Here is a 15,107-nt window from a genome sequence, read left to right on the forward strand (position 1 = left end):
AAGTTTACACTCCTGTTGCCTAGGAAATCTTAGTGACTGTGAAAGCTCAAGCCTTTTGCACTTGGGAGAGAAGCCAGCCGGAAGTTTTGCTGCAACGCTTTGGTTTCTAGAACAGCATCAGAACTTGACTCCCATGTTTTGCAAGGAAGCATTCGGCACATTGTCTTCATTCTTTTAGAAAGCACCTTCCTGTCCTTCTGTTTTCCCCAGAAAGCTTACTGCTAGGGTGCCTCATTACCAGGTGAGACTTTAAACCACAACCCTTGGGAGCAGGCAGGAGTAATTATAGATGATTCAAGGTTCTCCCTCCTTCTCTGCATTTGCAGAGGCTCTCATTTCTGCTGTTTTCATTCTTGGTTTCTTCTCTTATTTTCTTTCTTTGTCTCTTTTTACTTCTATTTTTCACATGTTCCCTGGCAGTTACTTCTCCAGATAAGAAGAAATCCAGGGGTTTATTGAGAGGAAAATATCTACATTATGCTGTCTTTCATTGTGTATCTATGGTATCTACGCTACCCTTGCCATTCCCACTCCTGCGCGTCCTGCAGGCAGGTATAATTACTGGTGATTCAAACCTTACATCTCTCTCTCTCTCTCTCCCTCTCTCTCTCTCTCCCTCTCCCTCTCTCTCTCTCTCTCTCTCACACACACACACACACACACACACACATTGCTGTATATAACATGAACCTGGCTGTATGCAATATCCTTACAGCATGAGAACTCACAGAACTTAGTAGATGCCAGGCACCCAGCTCTGCAGACTACCAGGCAAGTTCTTTCATGGATTTGGTAAGAGGTTGGGTTCTTTCCTATATCTGCAGGGAGTATACGTAGTAGCTATTTCATCCTTTTATCTGAATTCTCTGAAGACAATTTCAGAATTAAGCAGATTAGAATTGTCTGAAGACAATTAGAATTGTCTGAATTGTCTGAAGACAATTCCAGAATTAAGCAATTAGAACAATAGTTCTTCCAGGGCAACCTCAGCTCTCTAATGTTTTCTTTTCAGTGGTTTAACCCACAAGATATGAAGCATTTGAAACTTTTAAGAAGAAACTTAATTCCATCTGAGAATGCAAAAGCAAATATGAGGCACAAGCATTTAAATATGAAGTATTTTTTGAAAACCACCTACCAGAGATCAAGTTTGATATAATAATTTAAGAAAAGAGATCAAAGATAAAAAAACTAACAAAAAAGAAACGGGAAAGGGGATGCTATGGACAGCATGATGGAACCACCACGCAAGCCCTCAATAGTCTTCCTCCAGGCTGTGTCAAAGAAAGTAAAAAGAATGAAATCTCTGGGGTACTTAAGCAACACTTTTGCTTGTTTCTGCTGCTAGCAACTGGTGTAATTCCAAGGGTTTTACCATGTGTAGAGATGGTATCTTCCAGATCCAGTTCAGAAAACTGGATCTGGGTTTGTGGTACTAAGTTTCTGACATAATTGATTATATTTTACGGCATAAGGCTTTTTTCCATTGGTAAAGAAGGCAATGATAGTCTATAGTGTGATGTGGTAAAAAGATATGTAGAATATTACTACTGGATTCCTAATCAAATATTCATAAAAGGCAAGTCTCTGGGTAATCATTATACTTTAAAATATGTTAGTCAAACTAATAAATGTAATGCGGATGACTACTCCTAACTGTGGTAGACAAAGTGAGGACAGAAAAGGAAGAGATCAGGGCTTGAAATTCCAAGTTCAAACTCCACATAAATGATCTGAAATCTTCTGTGTCTTCCCTGAGGAATGTACTTATCTCCCATTGTCATCAGCCTGAGGTTTCAGAAAATCAAATCCAGAGTGTTATCCTGAGAGTGGCAGAATTATGATACAAATTGAATTCCCAGTCAGGCAAAGTATCTTCTGCTAAACTGAGGGGATTGGTTGGGAAGGAATGACATTCTGACAAATGGAGTGAAATATATGGGGTAGATCCTGATGAAGCTGAGGACACGTAACCTCTAAGTTCTGCTGCATCTTCTTTGCCAGCAGGAGCAACCCTGCTATTCGTGTCTGAGAAGGTTCATCCTGATTTTTCAAAGGAAAGAATAATAGCGCCTCTGAGGTATTTTAATCGGAAGACACTGCTGCTTCTCCTTAGAACCTACTTCCACCAAACCTCTTGGCTTGTAGAACTATAACTAAACTCTGGTCCCAGCAGGCTTGAAACAGAGATTAAAATTGTGACCCAATAAGAGACATACTACATACCAAAAGCAATGCATTTTTTTCCAGTTTATACAGACAAAAAAATCTGGTGAATATATGTGAGAATGTAAGTTAATAGTGTGAGATAATGGTTGAAGGAACATAAAGTTGACTCAAGATTGATTTATTGATATAGGCCCACAAAGTACAAATTCTCAATATAGAGTAAAGGTCGATGGGTTATATAAAGCTCTGTTTGTTTGGTTTAGTTAAAGATGAAACAAAGGGTGGTCAACACTAAATGCACTGAAACATAAGAATTGCCTTGGGTCACTGTAGAGAAAGGTATCTAAAGGCTTAGGGAGATTGAAATGTTGGCCTGGATTTATCATGCAAGACCTGATTACCAAGGGAAATTGGGTTCCTTCTACACATTGGCATAAAGAACAAGCCTGAAAAGGAAAGAAATCATGTCCTTTGCAGGGACATGGATGGAGCTGGAAGCCGTTATCCCCAGCAAACTAATGCAGGAACAGAAAACCAAATACTGCATGTTCTCACTTATAAGTAGGAGCTGAATGATGAGAACACGTGGACACATGGAGGGGAACAACATGCACTGGGGCCTGTCAGAGGGTGTAGGAAGAGGAGGGATAGGGTCGGGAAGAATAGCTAATGGATGCTGGGCTCACTACCTAGGTGAGGGGAGGATCTGTGCATCACACCACCATGGCACACATTTACCTATGTAACAAACCTGCACATATACCCCCAAACGTAAAAGTTGGAAAAAAAAGAAGCAAATTCTATGTTTTTATTTTCTTTGTAGCACTTGTGACAACTGCAATTTCTTTGGTTTACTGTTATAAATCATAAAAAAGAAGAGTAAGTCTGGAATATAGGGATTCTGTTAGTGCATCACTAAGTATGCCCATGTCCTTTTATTAAAGTCAACTAAAAAAATCTACAGTAACCTAATTCAGGAAGGAAACTAATCACCCCAACTCTTCAAGAATGAATATTTGAATCCCCTTCCCAGTCAGGCAAAAAATCAATTGAGGTACTTGCTGAGGGCAAAGGCAGATGAAATATAAATGCTAGCTATCACCATATAATCAGTTGCAAAATGATTGTAAACGTTATGAGTATTTACCTTTTATTTTGTTATGAATTTGTGTGTGTGGAATACTATCGTATTCTTCTCACCCTATTTCCTTAAAATCTAATACATTACTTCACAGTATTTGTGTTAGAGAATATCAAGGATAAGCGCAGACGTCACCCAATGACCTCCACTATAGGGAAGACTTAGTATATTCCCAGTATGCTATAGAAGAGTTGCATAAAACTGTGTTTTTTACGTCAACTTGACATATGCTGTTGTACCTAGTTATTAAATCAAACCCTAATTTATGTGTTGCTCTAGTGTTATTTTTTAGATGTTATTAATATCTACAATCAGTTTATTTGAAGAAGTTCTGCCTCAAGACTGCAATATCAGTTCCTGCCCAAGACTTTCCAGCCTGCTCTACAGATTTCAGATTGCCAACTCCTAGAATTCCAAAATCATATATGCCAATTCCTTGAAAAAAAAAACAGAGATGTCCTACTGCTCTGTTTGAATAAGGAACGCTGACTGATGGACCTCGCAAAGGAATTGACTCTGTCTTCAACAAAAACTATGGAATGGCTCCAGCCCAAGAGCACCCAAACAGAAAAAACAAAGAAACAGTGGACTTAGCAGTAAAAGGCAGTTGGGAAGAGATGGGTAGATTCACTGGAGAAACAAGTTAAACTGTAGGGTGATTAACTTGCCAGAGGAAACTGGGAAAAGAGACAGCTGGGAGGAGCCCTTCTTAAGTCTAAAAAAAATCTCAAACATTGTCTTTAAAAACTATCTTTTTAAAGGAATCTGAATTTTATTGGATCAACCTGTTTTATACTAGATTATTGATAAAAGCAATATGGCAATCAGCTGATGATTAGCGGGGATTTTTAGCACTTCACAAACCACATCAACTCCCTCTTGAAGTCTGAGGCAGGGGAACAGTAAAATTGAAGAGATAAGCTCTTAATTTCTCCTAATGGTCAGGAAAAAACAAGCAAAAAAAGGTTACCACAGTGTCACAGCTTTCTAAAACTGTGTTGTTGTTGTTGTTTTGAGATAGAGTGTTGTTCTGTCTTCCAGGCTGGAGTGCAATGGGGCAATCTTGGCTCACTGCAACCTCCACCTCCCAGGTTCAAGCAATTATTCTGCCTCAGCCTCCCGAGTAGCTGGAACTACAGCCCACGCCACCATGCCCAACTAATTTTTGTATTTTTAGTAGAGAAGGGGTTTCACCATATTGGTCAGGCTGGTCTTGAACTCCTGACCTCAGGCAATCCACCCGCTCTGGCCTCCCAAAATGCTGGGATTCCAGGTGTGAGCCACCGCTCTGACCTCGGGGTAAGGAATCTTGAGTCACCGCCTCATGGGCCATTAGGAAAGCTGGGTGTGCTGTTGTAAATGGTGCCTCAATTTCCTTAATCTTTGGTATTTCCCCTCTTAAGAAAACGAAAGGGAAAGACCGAATTAAATGAACTCCTTGCTTTCATCCAGCTCCAGGAATCCCAGATTCTCAATTATCTTTAATTGATCTAAGAGAGAGCCCACTGTCCTTTCAGGGTGGGCTGAAGAAGGTTCTTGGGGAGCTCCCTTGTTTCCTTTGATATGTTTTCTCTTTTATCTTCTATTCCTTTGGGGATAAAAGTAAAAGAAATAAAAATAGGGGCACAAAATGCAAAACTAACTGCCTCACTTACCCTTCAAAACCTTCCAGTAGCTTGGATGAAAGATAAAAGGGCTTCTAAAGACCCGATTGTCCAGGGGTCCTCTCATCACCCCAGTCAGTTCTCCGGGTTTCCTGTGGACGAAAACAATCCCAATTTGCTGTGCCACGCCCAGGAGCACCTTTCCTCGGCCTACAAGAGCCTGAAAATGCTTGCTACAATGTCTATTGGCAACTACCATGCACCCACCAAGAAGAATGGAATGAGCAACGGAACGTCTCTCCAGCACTGTGAGGAAGGCTGCCCGGGGCGAATGCACTGGACTGGGAAATTAAACTGGGGGCTCCAGTCTTGCGGGAGAGAGGAAAAGAGACTTCCGTTTTCTCCAGAACTGTCTTTTCCACCCCGGGTTAGAGGCCCTTCTTGGCTCCATGGCCCCCGCCAGCCTCTTCCCTTTCCAGCCCGAGACGCCAGCCCAGCATGGGAAACTACCAGGATGACCCTCTGCCAGAACTGCCAGTGCCCATGCACGGAGCCTGGAGCATGCCTGTCTCTGGATTTTCCTGCCAAGCACTCACCCAGTGTGGATGCTGTCAGGATTTTGGCGGCCTCTGAGAGCAAGATCCCAGGGAGAAGGAAGCCCGCTAGAAGCAGCGCCCAGCTGCCCAGCCATGCTCTCCTGCAGAAGTCCTGGAACTCAGCCCTGGGCTGTGTGCCCTGCCCCGGCCTAAGGGACACTGTGCACCAAAAGCACTGGCTATCGGCTTGAGAAGGGTAGGAGAGAAGATCCTGTCTCTCTTCTGTCTGTCTGTCTGTCTTCTCTCGCCCTCTGCCCCTTCTTCCTCAGTTTATGATCCATGAGATACACTATCCTCACCCTCCCAAACCAGGGGCAGTGGAGAAAGGGGATTGGTGAACTGAACCCTTAACCCTGTCCTAACCATGTAAGCACCACTCTCCCCTCCTAAATATCAGTATGAACCAAGAACAGCAGGGACCCTAAGAAACCACATGGATGACAGCTGCACCTTGAGGTGACGAGGACCCATCTCCTTTTTATGGATCCTTTCCTGAACTAATAGTGCCACACTTCCTTTCTTACTCCGATGACCTTGTCAAACTCAAATAACTTATATTGAGAGGGGCTCTCTAAAAGAAACCTTTTGGAGGCCATCTTTAAAAGAAATGGGCATTGCAATGGGAATACACATGGGTATATTCAGGGAGATAAAGAAGATAATAAGGCTTTTTACATGAAAAATGAGGAGGGTTAGATACATTATTTTTAGACAATTATCCTTGGCTAGAAGGATCAATAACAAGGGTGACATCAGTCCAAGGTAAGATAGCAGTTGCTGGGCAGATATCCTCAGAGAAGTATATTTTTGTGTAACAGTGCAGTGGCCTAACTGCAAGGTTGTGGTTTTTGGAGTCTTATCTGATAGTTATTGTTATCAGGCATACTGTATGAGAACCTCCCTTCATGGCCTTTCCTGGCTCCATTGGTTAGGGTTTTAACACAGGTGACTCCATTTTGATTTTGACAACCTTCGCAACCTTATACTAACATCCCTATGCTCCATTTTTCCAGATACGTGCATAAAATTTCTAGCTAGTGTCCCAAGCTCAAGAACTCTGGAAGCCAATCCTCAAGAGAAATTGATCTACCAAGGGGAAATGGCCTACGATTATTACTCAGGCAGACTCTCTAGAAGATATCATATTCATAAAATGATTCTAGTGTCTCAACGGTTTAAGCCCCTCTATAACTTCACTTCTTCATTGAAAGCATAAATCTCTAAAGTTTAGATTATAATCCTGAATAAGTATCGTAAAATGGAATTGGGGCTCTTTCCACAGTCCTCTCAGGGACAATTTGAAAACAGCTTACAATTTTGCCCCCTTGAAATATCAGTTCTGGCAAGGCATGGACACACTACTCCCAAATATCATCTTTGTATTCTCTATCCTCAATATAATGCTGCCTTAAATAAAGGATTTCAGCGCAATTCCCAACAGGCAGAGCCAGGCACAGTGGCATGCACCTGTCATCCCAGCTACTGAGGAAGCTGAGGCAGGAGGATGGCTACAGCCCAGGAGTTTGAGGTCAGCCTGGGCAACATATTGAGATCCTGTATCTAAAAAACAAACAAACAACAGAATGACAGAGAAATCCTTCAATGCCTACAAGAGGAAGTGGGCCCTTGAATTCTGCTTTGCACTATTACATGTCTTCTGTCTATAAGTCTTTTTTAAAAAAAAATCTGAATTTGCAATAGCAAAGACATGGAATCAACCCAAATGCCCATCAAGGATAGACTGGATAAAGAAAATATGGCACATATACACCATGGAATACTATGCAGCCATAAAAAAGGATGAGTTCATGTCCTTTGCAGGGACATGGATGAAGCTGGAAACCATCATTCTCAGCAAACTGACACAAGAACAGAAAACTAAACACTGCATGTTCTCACTCATAAGTGGGTGTTGAATAATGAGAGCACATGGACACAGGGAGGGGAATATCACACACCAGGGCCTGTTGAGGAGGGTGGGAGAGCTAGGGGAGGAATAGCAGGAGTTGGGAGGATAGGTAAGGGATAACATTAGGAGAAATACCTAATGTAGATCACGGGGGTAGGGGTGGATGCAACAAACCACCATGGCATGTGTATACCTATGTGTACAACAATCCTGCACGATCTGCACATGTACTCCAGAACTTAAAGTATAATAATAAAAAAAAGGATTACAGATATTTTCAAAAATCTGAATTATTTAAAGTATTGCATCCTTAAACATTTCAGCAACATAGCCACATCCATTGTAGTTAGGAGTTGATGTGGAGGGCAGGGGAAGGCACCACAAGGCATTACCAGGCATCACAAGGCTCCAGCCCATTTATTATTTTTGGACCTCCAATAATGCATTAGCAAACATTAAGACAGTCTTTCCCCACACACAGGCTATGGAAAAATTCACTTTTTCTCTTAGACTCAGCATAACATGATTTTTTGTACTTAGATCTCTAGTGTATTGGAATTAGTTTTTAATATGATGTGAAGTTTGGATCAAATATTGCCTTTTTTCTAAATAACATCCAGTTGTCCCAGCAGTATGTGTTCCAGACACTATGCCAGGTTCTGTAATAACAAGATAAATAGGAACCAGTTACTGTCTTTATGACCTTATGGTTTCTAAATAGGGAAACAGATATTGTAATGCATAATTGAAATATAGTAAGGAAAATGCTTCAAAAGAGAATGCGGTCAGCTCCTTTATGGGTGTAGTGGTCAGGCACAGGCTTACCAATGTGAACACAATAACACTGGATATTGACAAATAAACAGAAGTTTCTCATTCTGGCAAGAGTAGGATGATATTTCTGAGAGAGGGAAGGGCATAGACAAAGCCCAGAGGTTAAAAACAGCAAAGTGTGTTCTGAGGGGGTGTAGTGAACACGGAAAAGAGTGGGAGGAGAATTGCTCCAGATGTGCCTAGAGAGGTAGCCAGGAACCAATCACAGATTCCTCATATTCCACACAGTGGGAACAAAGATTTTGAACAGTGAGGGATAACACCAGATTTCTAGGTTGTCAGGACCATGCTTACAGCCCTGTGGAGGGTGTTTGGAGGGAACAAGACTGGAAGCATCATTCTGGCTCACTGGCTGCTTATGATCAGATTTCAGGGACGCAAGTATATACAACTGGCACAAAGTTGACCTCGATGACCACGTGTTAGGGGAAAGGCTATGTGCTAGGGTAGGAGAGAAGGAGTTACTGGCCAGGGAGCCTTATCCCTAGAACCTTATGTTGTTCATGAGGGGAGTGAAATCGTAGTTGTTGATTCAAAACAAAACACAGAGAAGGCTCCATGTCTGCCCTTCATGGGAATATTGCCATAGATCAATTCATGTGGTTTCATAAGAATTACAGGAATAAAACCTTATGTTATATACACACACTCTAATGTACTTCTGCATGCTTCATACTTCTGGATCTTGTGTCATGAGAACTCACAAAATGGATGGACATGCGGCACTCAGCTCTGCAGACTTGCAAGCAAATCGTCTCGTGGAATTGGCAAAGTTTTTGGTGGGGGGCACTCTCCATTTCTGCAGGAGTATTTGTAACGGTTTCATCTTTTAATCTGAATTGTTTCAAGATCTGTTTCACAATTCTAGAATTAAACAATCTAAAACTATGGTTCTTCCAGGCCCACCCCATATGCCTGTTTTCTTCTCTGTGTTTCTAGCTCATCAGATACCATGCAATGCATTTCACAGTTTTATTATAATGGAATTTCATTTTATTTCAGAATGCTAAAGCAAATAAAAAGGTACAATCATTTGAAGGTAAAATGTTTCATGAGCACCAGCTATTAGAGAGGTAGTTTGGTATTACACTAAGGAAGATCAAAAAGAAAAAATATGGGCTATGGATGACACAATGGAGCAACCAACCACACCAGCCCTGAATGGGCTACCTTTGGGCTTGATCAAGAAAGATGAAACAAAAACTCTGCGGGTGCTTATGCCTTTTTCTTGCTTCTGTTTCTAGCAGATTAATGTAATCTCTAAGGTTTTACCACCTATAAGGATATTAACTGCCATGTAGGGGATAGAAGATAGAATTTTTCTTAAATCAACAAAGTCTTTAAAACTACCTTAGCCGCTGGTACCTGAGGCCACAATGCCTTACACATGAGTTTCCACTTTGCTATTTGAGTTTCCCTGAAATCCATTTATAAGATGGGAATCTTAAGAAGGAAACTGTAAAAACTGAAATAAAGCAGTATCAGCTGGGACCAACTGCAGTCTCCATGTCTGACCAGCAAAGGAGGTGCTCTCCAAAGAAGGGGTCTCAGGCAGTGAGCAAAGGTCTCAGCAGGGGCTCTCTCTGCCTAAATGCAGGAGAGCAGACCAAGCTTCCTGAACTTTAAGAACTTACAGGAAAAGCAACATATATGCATAAAATTGAAGCATTTGAAATGGAAGATATGCCAAATATTTTCTGTGTTTTTTATGAAAAATGATAGAAGGAGAAATGGGGACTGGAGACTGAGAAGTCATCTAAACAAAAAGGATGAAGTTGTCAGAGTCCTGTCTCTAGAAAAAGGGAGAAAGGAGGATGCAGGCCTAGCAGGTGAAAGTTTGCATCTGATTTAGGGGCTGCAAGTCACAAGGGGCAAGTCAAGAAGCCTGAGTAGTGCATGAAGATTTCTAAACAGAGGCAGATAATAGAAAGAAGCAATTTGCAGGACCATTCGCAGCTGGAGCTAAAGAGAGAAAACAGGGGTGGCCTGTGCTAGGGTGGGGAGAACCTTCAAAGCACCGGGAACCCCCTCCCCTCTCTCAAGGCTGCACCTAGCCTCATGTCATCTTCACTTTCCTGACCCCACACAGCCACCTGGCCACCACACCCAGCAACTTCCCACAAAGCCACACAGTGCCTAGAGTGAGCCCCAGCAGAAACACAAAGACGTCGATGAGGTACTGCTCATGCCAAGGCTGCTGGAAGGCATAGGGCTTGAGATGCGCCGCTCCCCCGGTCTGGAGGATGTGGTTGATCCAGCCCACCAGCCGCTGTTTGGCGCTCAGGGGCTGAGAGTGCATGATAACACTGCCTGCCACCACTGCCGACTTGTACCTGTTGGCAGAGACAAAGAGGGTGTGTTACTGACATAGCCTCACAAGACTTAGAGACTTTGTATTGTGTGAGCACACACACACAAGCATACAAACACTTTTCTAACACAGGCACCAAGGCTGGGCTGCAAAGAAAATTTGTTGGCATGGTCTTGCCATTGTCTAGCTGAATCCTCTTGAAAAGTTCAATAAAAACACCTACATACAAAGATTAATGATTAATTCTAAAAGTATTAAATTGTAGGAAAGTGATTAAATCTCTAAAAACTAGTCGATATCCCTAGATGCTTGTGGTAAACTAAAGGAAAAAATACATATAACCATATATGAGAGAATATATACCTGATTCAGGGTTTGTGTTCCTGAAACCATAATAAGCTATTCCGTCCTTCTTGATTATAAGATCATTGGCTGGATGGGCAGTAAAAAAGGGAGTCACCAGGTCTCTTTTATTTCCTCATTTAACTGAAATTCATGGAAACTTATTTTGTGGCAGGCTCTGTAGTAAGTACTGGGAACATAGTTGAAAGAAAGAGAGACATATTGCTGTACTTATGAAGCTGACTCTACTCTCTAGTGTTGGGGGCCAGACAATTAATAAAAACATAAATAAATGGAGTCATTACAAATCTTGAAAAGTGTAAGGAAGGAAATAGTATATTATGATTGGGCTGAGTGGAAGAGGAGGCTAGTTAGGATTATCAAAGACACCACCTTCTCTGTGGGGGAAACATTGGAGAAGAGATCTACATGTCATGAAGGAGCCAGTCCTGTGAACAGAAGGGAAGGATGTTCTAGGGAGCAGCACCAAAAAAGAAGCCAGAGGTGAGAAGAGCAGGCACATTGGGGAAACACGAAGAAACCCCCTGCTTCAGCTGGAATTCTACTAGAGGGACTGCCAAATATAATACCAGTCAAAGAGATCTTGTGTATATAATTTGTCACCATCACAACCTTAAGGTAGGAAAGCAATTCTTAGCATCTAACCTAAATGAGTCTTCCTAGAGACTTACTAGAGACAGGTGGGCTGTTAGCATCACACACATATTATTCCATATCACAGAAGCTTCAGCTATTATTGGGAAAATGCATACAGAGTATCCCTTGCGTTTTCTATCTTCATTCAACCTTAGTGACCACATGCTCAGAGAGCCACATACCTCTTGTCTTCTATGACTTGTTTCATCTTAAGGGCCAGTGTGTCAGCTGTGACCTGATTCAACTGCATAACGACACCATAATTTTTGGCTACTACTCGGACCATGTTTCCATGCTGATCTCCATTGACTGGTAATCCCACCATGGGCACACCATGCCGAATGGCCTCCATTATGCTGTTCTGCCCGCCATGAGTGACAAAAAGACGGATGCTGGGGTGAGCTGTGGCAAATAAGAAAGAGAGTGGAACATTTCAGGATGAAAACTTTTGGAATACCAGGTAAAGCAGAAAGGGCAGATGAAACACCAATGGAATCAACGTCTGTTGAGAAAATGAATTCACTGATTTTGCATGGAAGACAGTTAAGGGTACACATTCTAGGATACAAGATTCCAGCCTCCCTCTCTGTAGAGATCCCTCACCTCAACCCCAACCCATCCAAGACTCCGAATCTAGGGAAAGCTGCAGAGAAGAATGATAAGTGAGGCATATTTCTCTATCCATGCAGCCATCCTTCTCTCCCCACCTCGTCTCTCCCTTTACTTTCTGCTTTCTGTTCTTTCATAATACCTACACAGTACATGCAGTTTTCTCCATTTGAAGAGAAGTTATGAAAGCAAGGAGTAATAAACCATACACTTCTACTTTTGTATTTCTAGTTCATGTCTGCCTGTACCACCCTTATTTAGAGCAAGCTAATGATTTTTTATAATGAAGAGCTAAATCTGTGTGTCTCAACAGAAATGTGGATTAGAATCTACTTGTATCCCAAGGAAAATGAAAATAATTTTCCCTGCCCCATGTCTTAAAAATTAAATATACAGAAATCTGTATCTTATATTACCAAGTTAACTTTGAGCCATAAACTTTGTTATGAACCTTGGATCCAGTCACTGAAGATGTCAGCTAGAGGTCTCCAAAAAGTATCACAAGGATAATAAAACCTATTGAAGTGTAAGGAGCTCTGTTACCGAGTAACTCAATATCTAGCTACGTGATTACACAGCTTGGTACAAATATTATGGTACATCCTTCAATGCTGGCATCAATGTTATGAACGTATGAGTTCTTCATATCCTTAGTAGATAAGGAAGATGTAATTATACAGGTATATGTGTGTTTGTGTAATGGAACACTGTTAAATAGGTGGTCAGGAGGCCACTGAACAGGAGCAACATACCCCCAGATATATGCTCTTGGAGTTTACATATTGTCTTAGATTGTGTTGGGGTGACCCTGTTCAGTGTCAAATGTAGTGGGGTCAAGGCAACATGACCAAACATCATCTCTGGTTGGAGATTCCAGGTCTGGCCTCAGTTAGAAAGAAAAAGAGAAAATAGCTGTTTTCACCATTTTGAAGGCTAGCCTGATTCCCAAAAAACTCCAGCTGCCTGCTCTTTTCCTGCCCTCTGAGCCTTATTCTTACTTATGAGTAGCTACTTCCTAGGCTGGTACAAATGCCCAGCTAGAGATCAGAACACTGATGAGCCCCAAAGACAGGTCAATGGAAAGAAAAGAGCAGAACTGGGCAGTCCTTACCCAGGAGGTCACTCTGGGGAAGCCAGTCCATGATTTTCACATTTGTGGCCAAATGAACATCTTTAGGCCAATGAGAACTCCGACACTTCCATATCACCCCTTGAGGGAGGTGAGCAAAGGCACTGTGCATATTCTTGAGGACTTCTTGAGACTCATAGATGTCCAACGTGGAGCCAAAGGCCACAAGGACAAACCCAGCATCCCCAAAGTTGGCGATGAAGTTCTCCAAGTCCTGGAGAGAGATGACAAAAGAGAGGAGGTGACAAAATTGTTTGGGAAAGGCTAGGTAGCCATGAAATGAAACCCAGACTATTTACCAAACATATCCTCCCATCAGTGTCTTGTCTTCACTGTCCTGAAGCTATTATTATAGCTCCTGGCACAGCTCAGTGTCCTCTGCACTGTGTTCATATTGTGTCTAGATGACCTAGAAGTCATTTTTCTGATACTTCAGGACATGATTTTGCATATAAATTATAAATTTGTGATTTTTTAGTTTTTTTTCTGTTATTGATGTCTATCTCATCCTATTGTGATCACAGAAAATGCTTTGATATGTTCAATCTTTTGAAACGTATTGATATTTATATTGTAGTCTAACGTACAGACTATATTGAGAAATATTCTGTGTGCATTTGAGAAGAAGGTATAGTCTGCTGTTGTTGGGTGGAGTATTCTCTATATTTCTATTAGGTCCAGTTGGTTTATGACAGCATTCAAGATAGCTATTTCTTTATTGATCATTTGTGTAGATAATCTTTCCATTACTAAATATGGGGTATTGAAGTCTCAAGCTATTGCTGTAATAATGTCTATTTCTTCCTCAATTCCATCAATTGTTGCTTCACATATTTTGGTGCTCTGTTATTTGGTGCATATACATTTATAGTGCTTATATATTATTGATGATATTTCATATATTGTTTTTAAATGATACTTATAATTATTTGTGTTAATGCAAACATAAAATTTTATATTATTATGTAGTCCCCTTGTTTATCTCTTATAAATATTTTTGACATACAATCTATTTTGTCTGATATTAGCTAGCCACCCCAGCCTATTTTGGTCCTCAGGTAATTCTTAAGAAAGATTATGATCTAATGCCCTAAAACTTAGTTTTAGCACTGTTTCATCAGTTATTACTTCCAAACATTTCTTCAGACTCTTCCTCTCTCAGCAGTTTTGTGATTGTCTCTAGTTCTGAGCCCCTCATCCTACGGGGTCATTCTGTAGGATGACTTGATTCCATCCAACATTACACTACCTGAACTACCAGCTTAATAAACAAACTGAGAACAGCTTTGTTGCCCTTATAATTATAAAATCATTATATAAAATCAAAAGAAGCAGAGCAATAATGTGAATCACAAGCTACATGTCCTTGTTCTTTCAGGGAAGCATTAGAAAATCAACCAGAGACTGACTAAAGTAACACCATAGGAATTTTGAAGACCAGTCAAATACAGCAAGCAACCAAATGCCCCATCAAGAAAAAGCCACTTTCAAACAGTATACATTTCTAATGCATTTTATTTACCTTTGCCCTGGAGTGGCAGGCCATAGCCCACAGGCAAAACCTCAATTCCAAGTTCCCTCCCTCAGTCGGAAGGAGCGGAATAGAAACTATTTACAACATTTTAACCTGTCTGTTGGCTACTTAGTGACAGGTTTGTCTCACCTGATTCTGAGCTCACATTGGGAATGGTGACATAGCTCAGATTTCAAGCTAACAGAAGCCATAGAAGGCAGTGGTAGGTACCATGATATATGAAAGCTTCAGAGATACTGCAGACCTCTGAAGGCTTGGGTCAAGAGATTATG

General features: G+C 41.3%; 1 protein-coding gene across 2 annotated transcripts in view; it reads right to left on the minus strand.

Annotated features, from left to right (window-relative positions):
- Positions 1-9,211: 9,211 nt before the first annotated feature.
- UGT3A1 (UDP glycosyltransferase family 3 member A1) overlaps positions 9,212-15,107 on the minus strand; it is a 59,922-nt gene continuing 54,026 nt past the window's right edge. Inside the window, exons 5-7 of one of the 2 annotated variants that reach the window (XM_021671862.2) lie at positions 13,284-13,515; positions 11,746-11,965; positions 9,212-10,586 (exon numbers count right to left, since the gene is read on the minus strand). In XM_021671862.2, coding sequence (XP_021527537.2) covers positions 10,310-10,586; positions 11,746-11,965; positions 13,284-13,515 — 729 coding nt within the window. In that variant the 3' untranslated portion in view covers positions 9,212-10,309. Of the gene's footprint in view, positions 10,587-11,197; positions 11,966-13,283; positions 13,516-15,107 lie in introns of those variants that run through there. The other variant, XM_021671863.2, reaches the window with a different exon arrangement.

This window comes from Aotus nancymaae, unplaced genomic scaffold (genome assembly GCF_030222135.1).
Source record: "Aotus nancymaae isolate 86718 unplaced genomic scaffold, 86718_ANA_hifiasm-v0.15.2.pri h1tg000014l, whole genome shotgun sequence".
Classification (NCBI taxonomy): Eukaryota; Metazoa; Chordata; class Mammalia; order Primates; family Aotidae; genus Aotus; species Aotus nancymaae.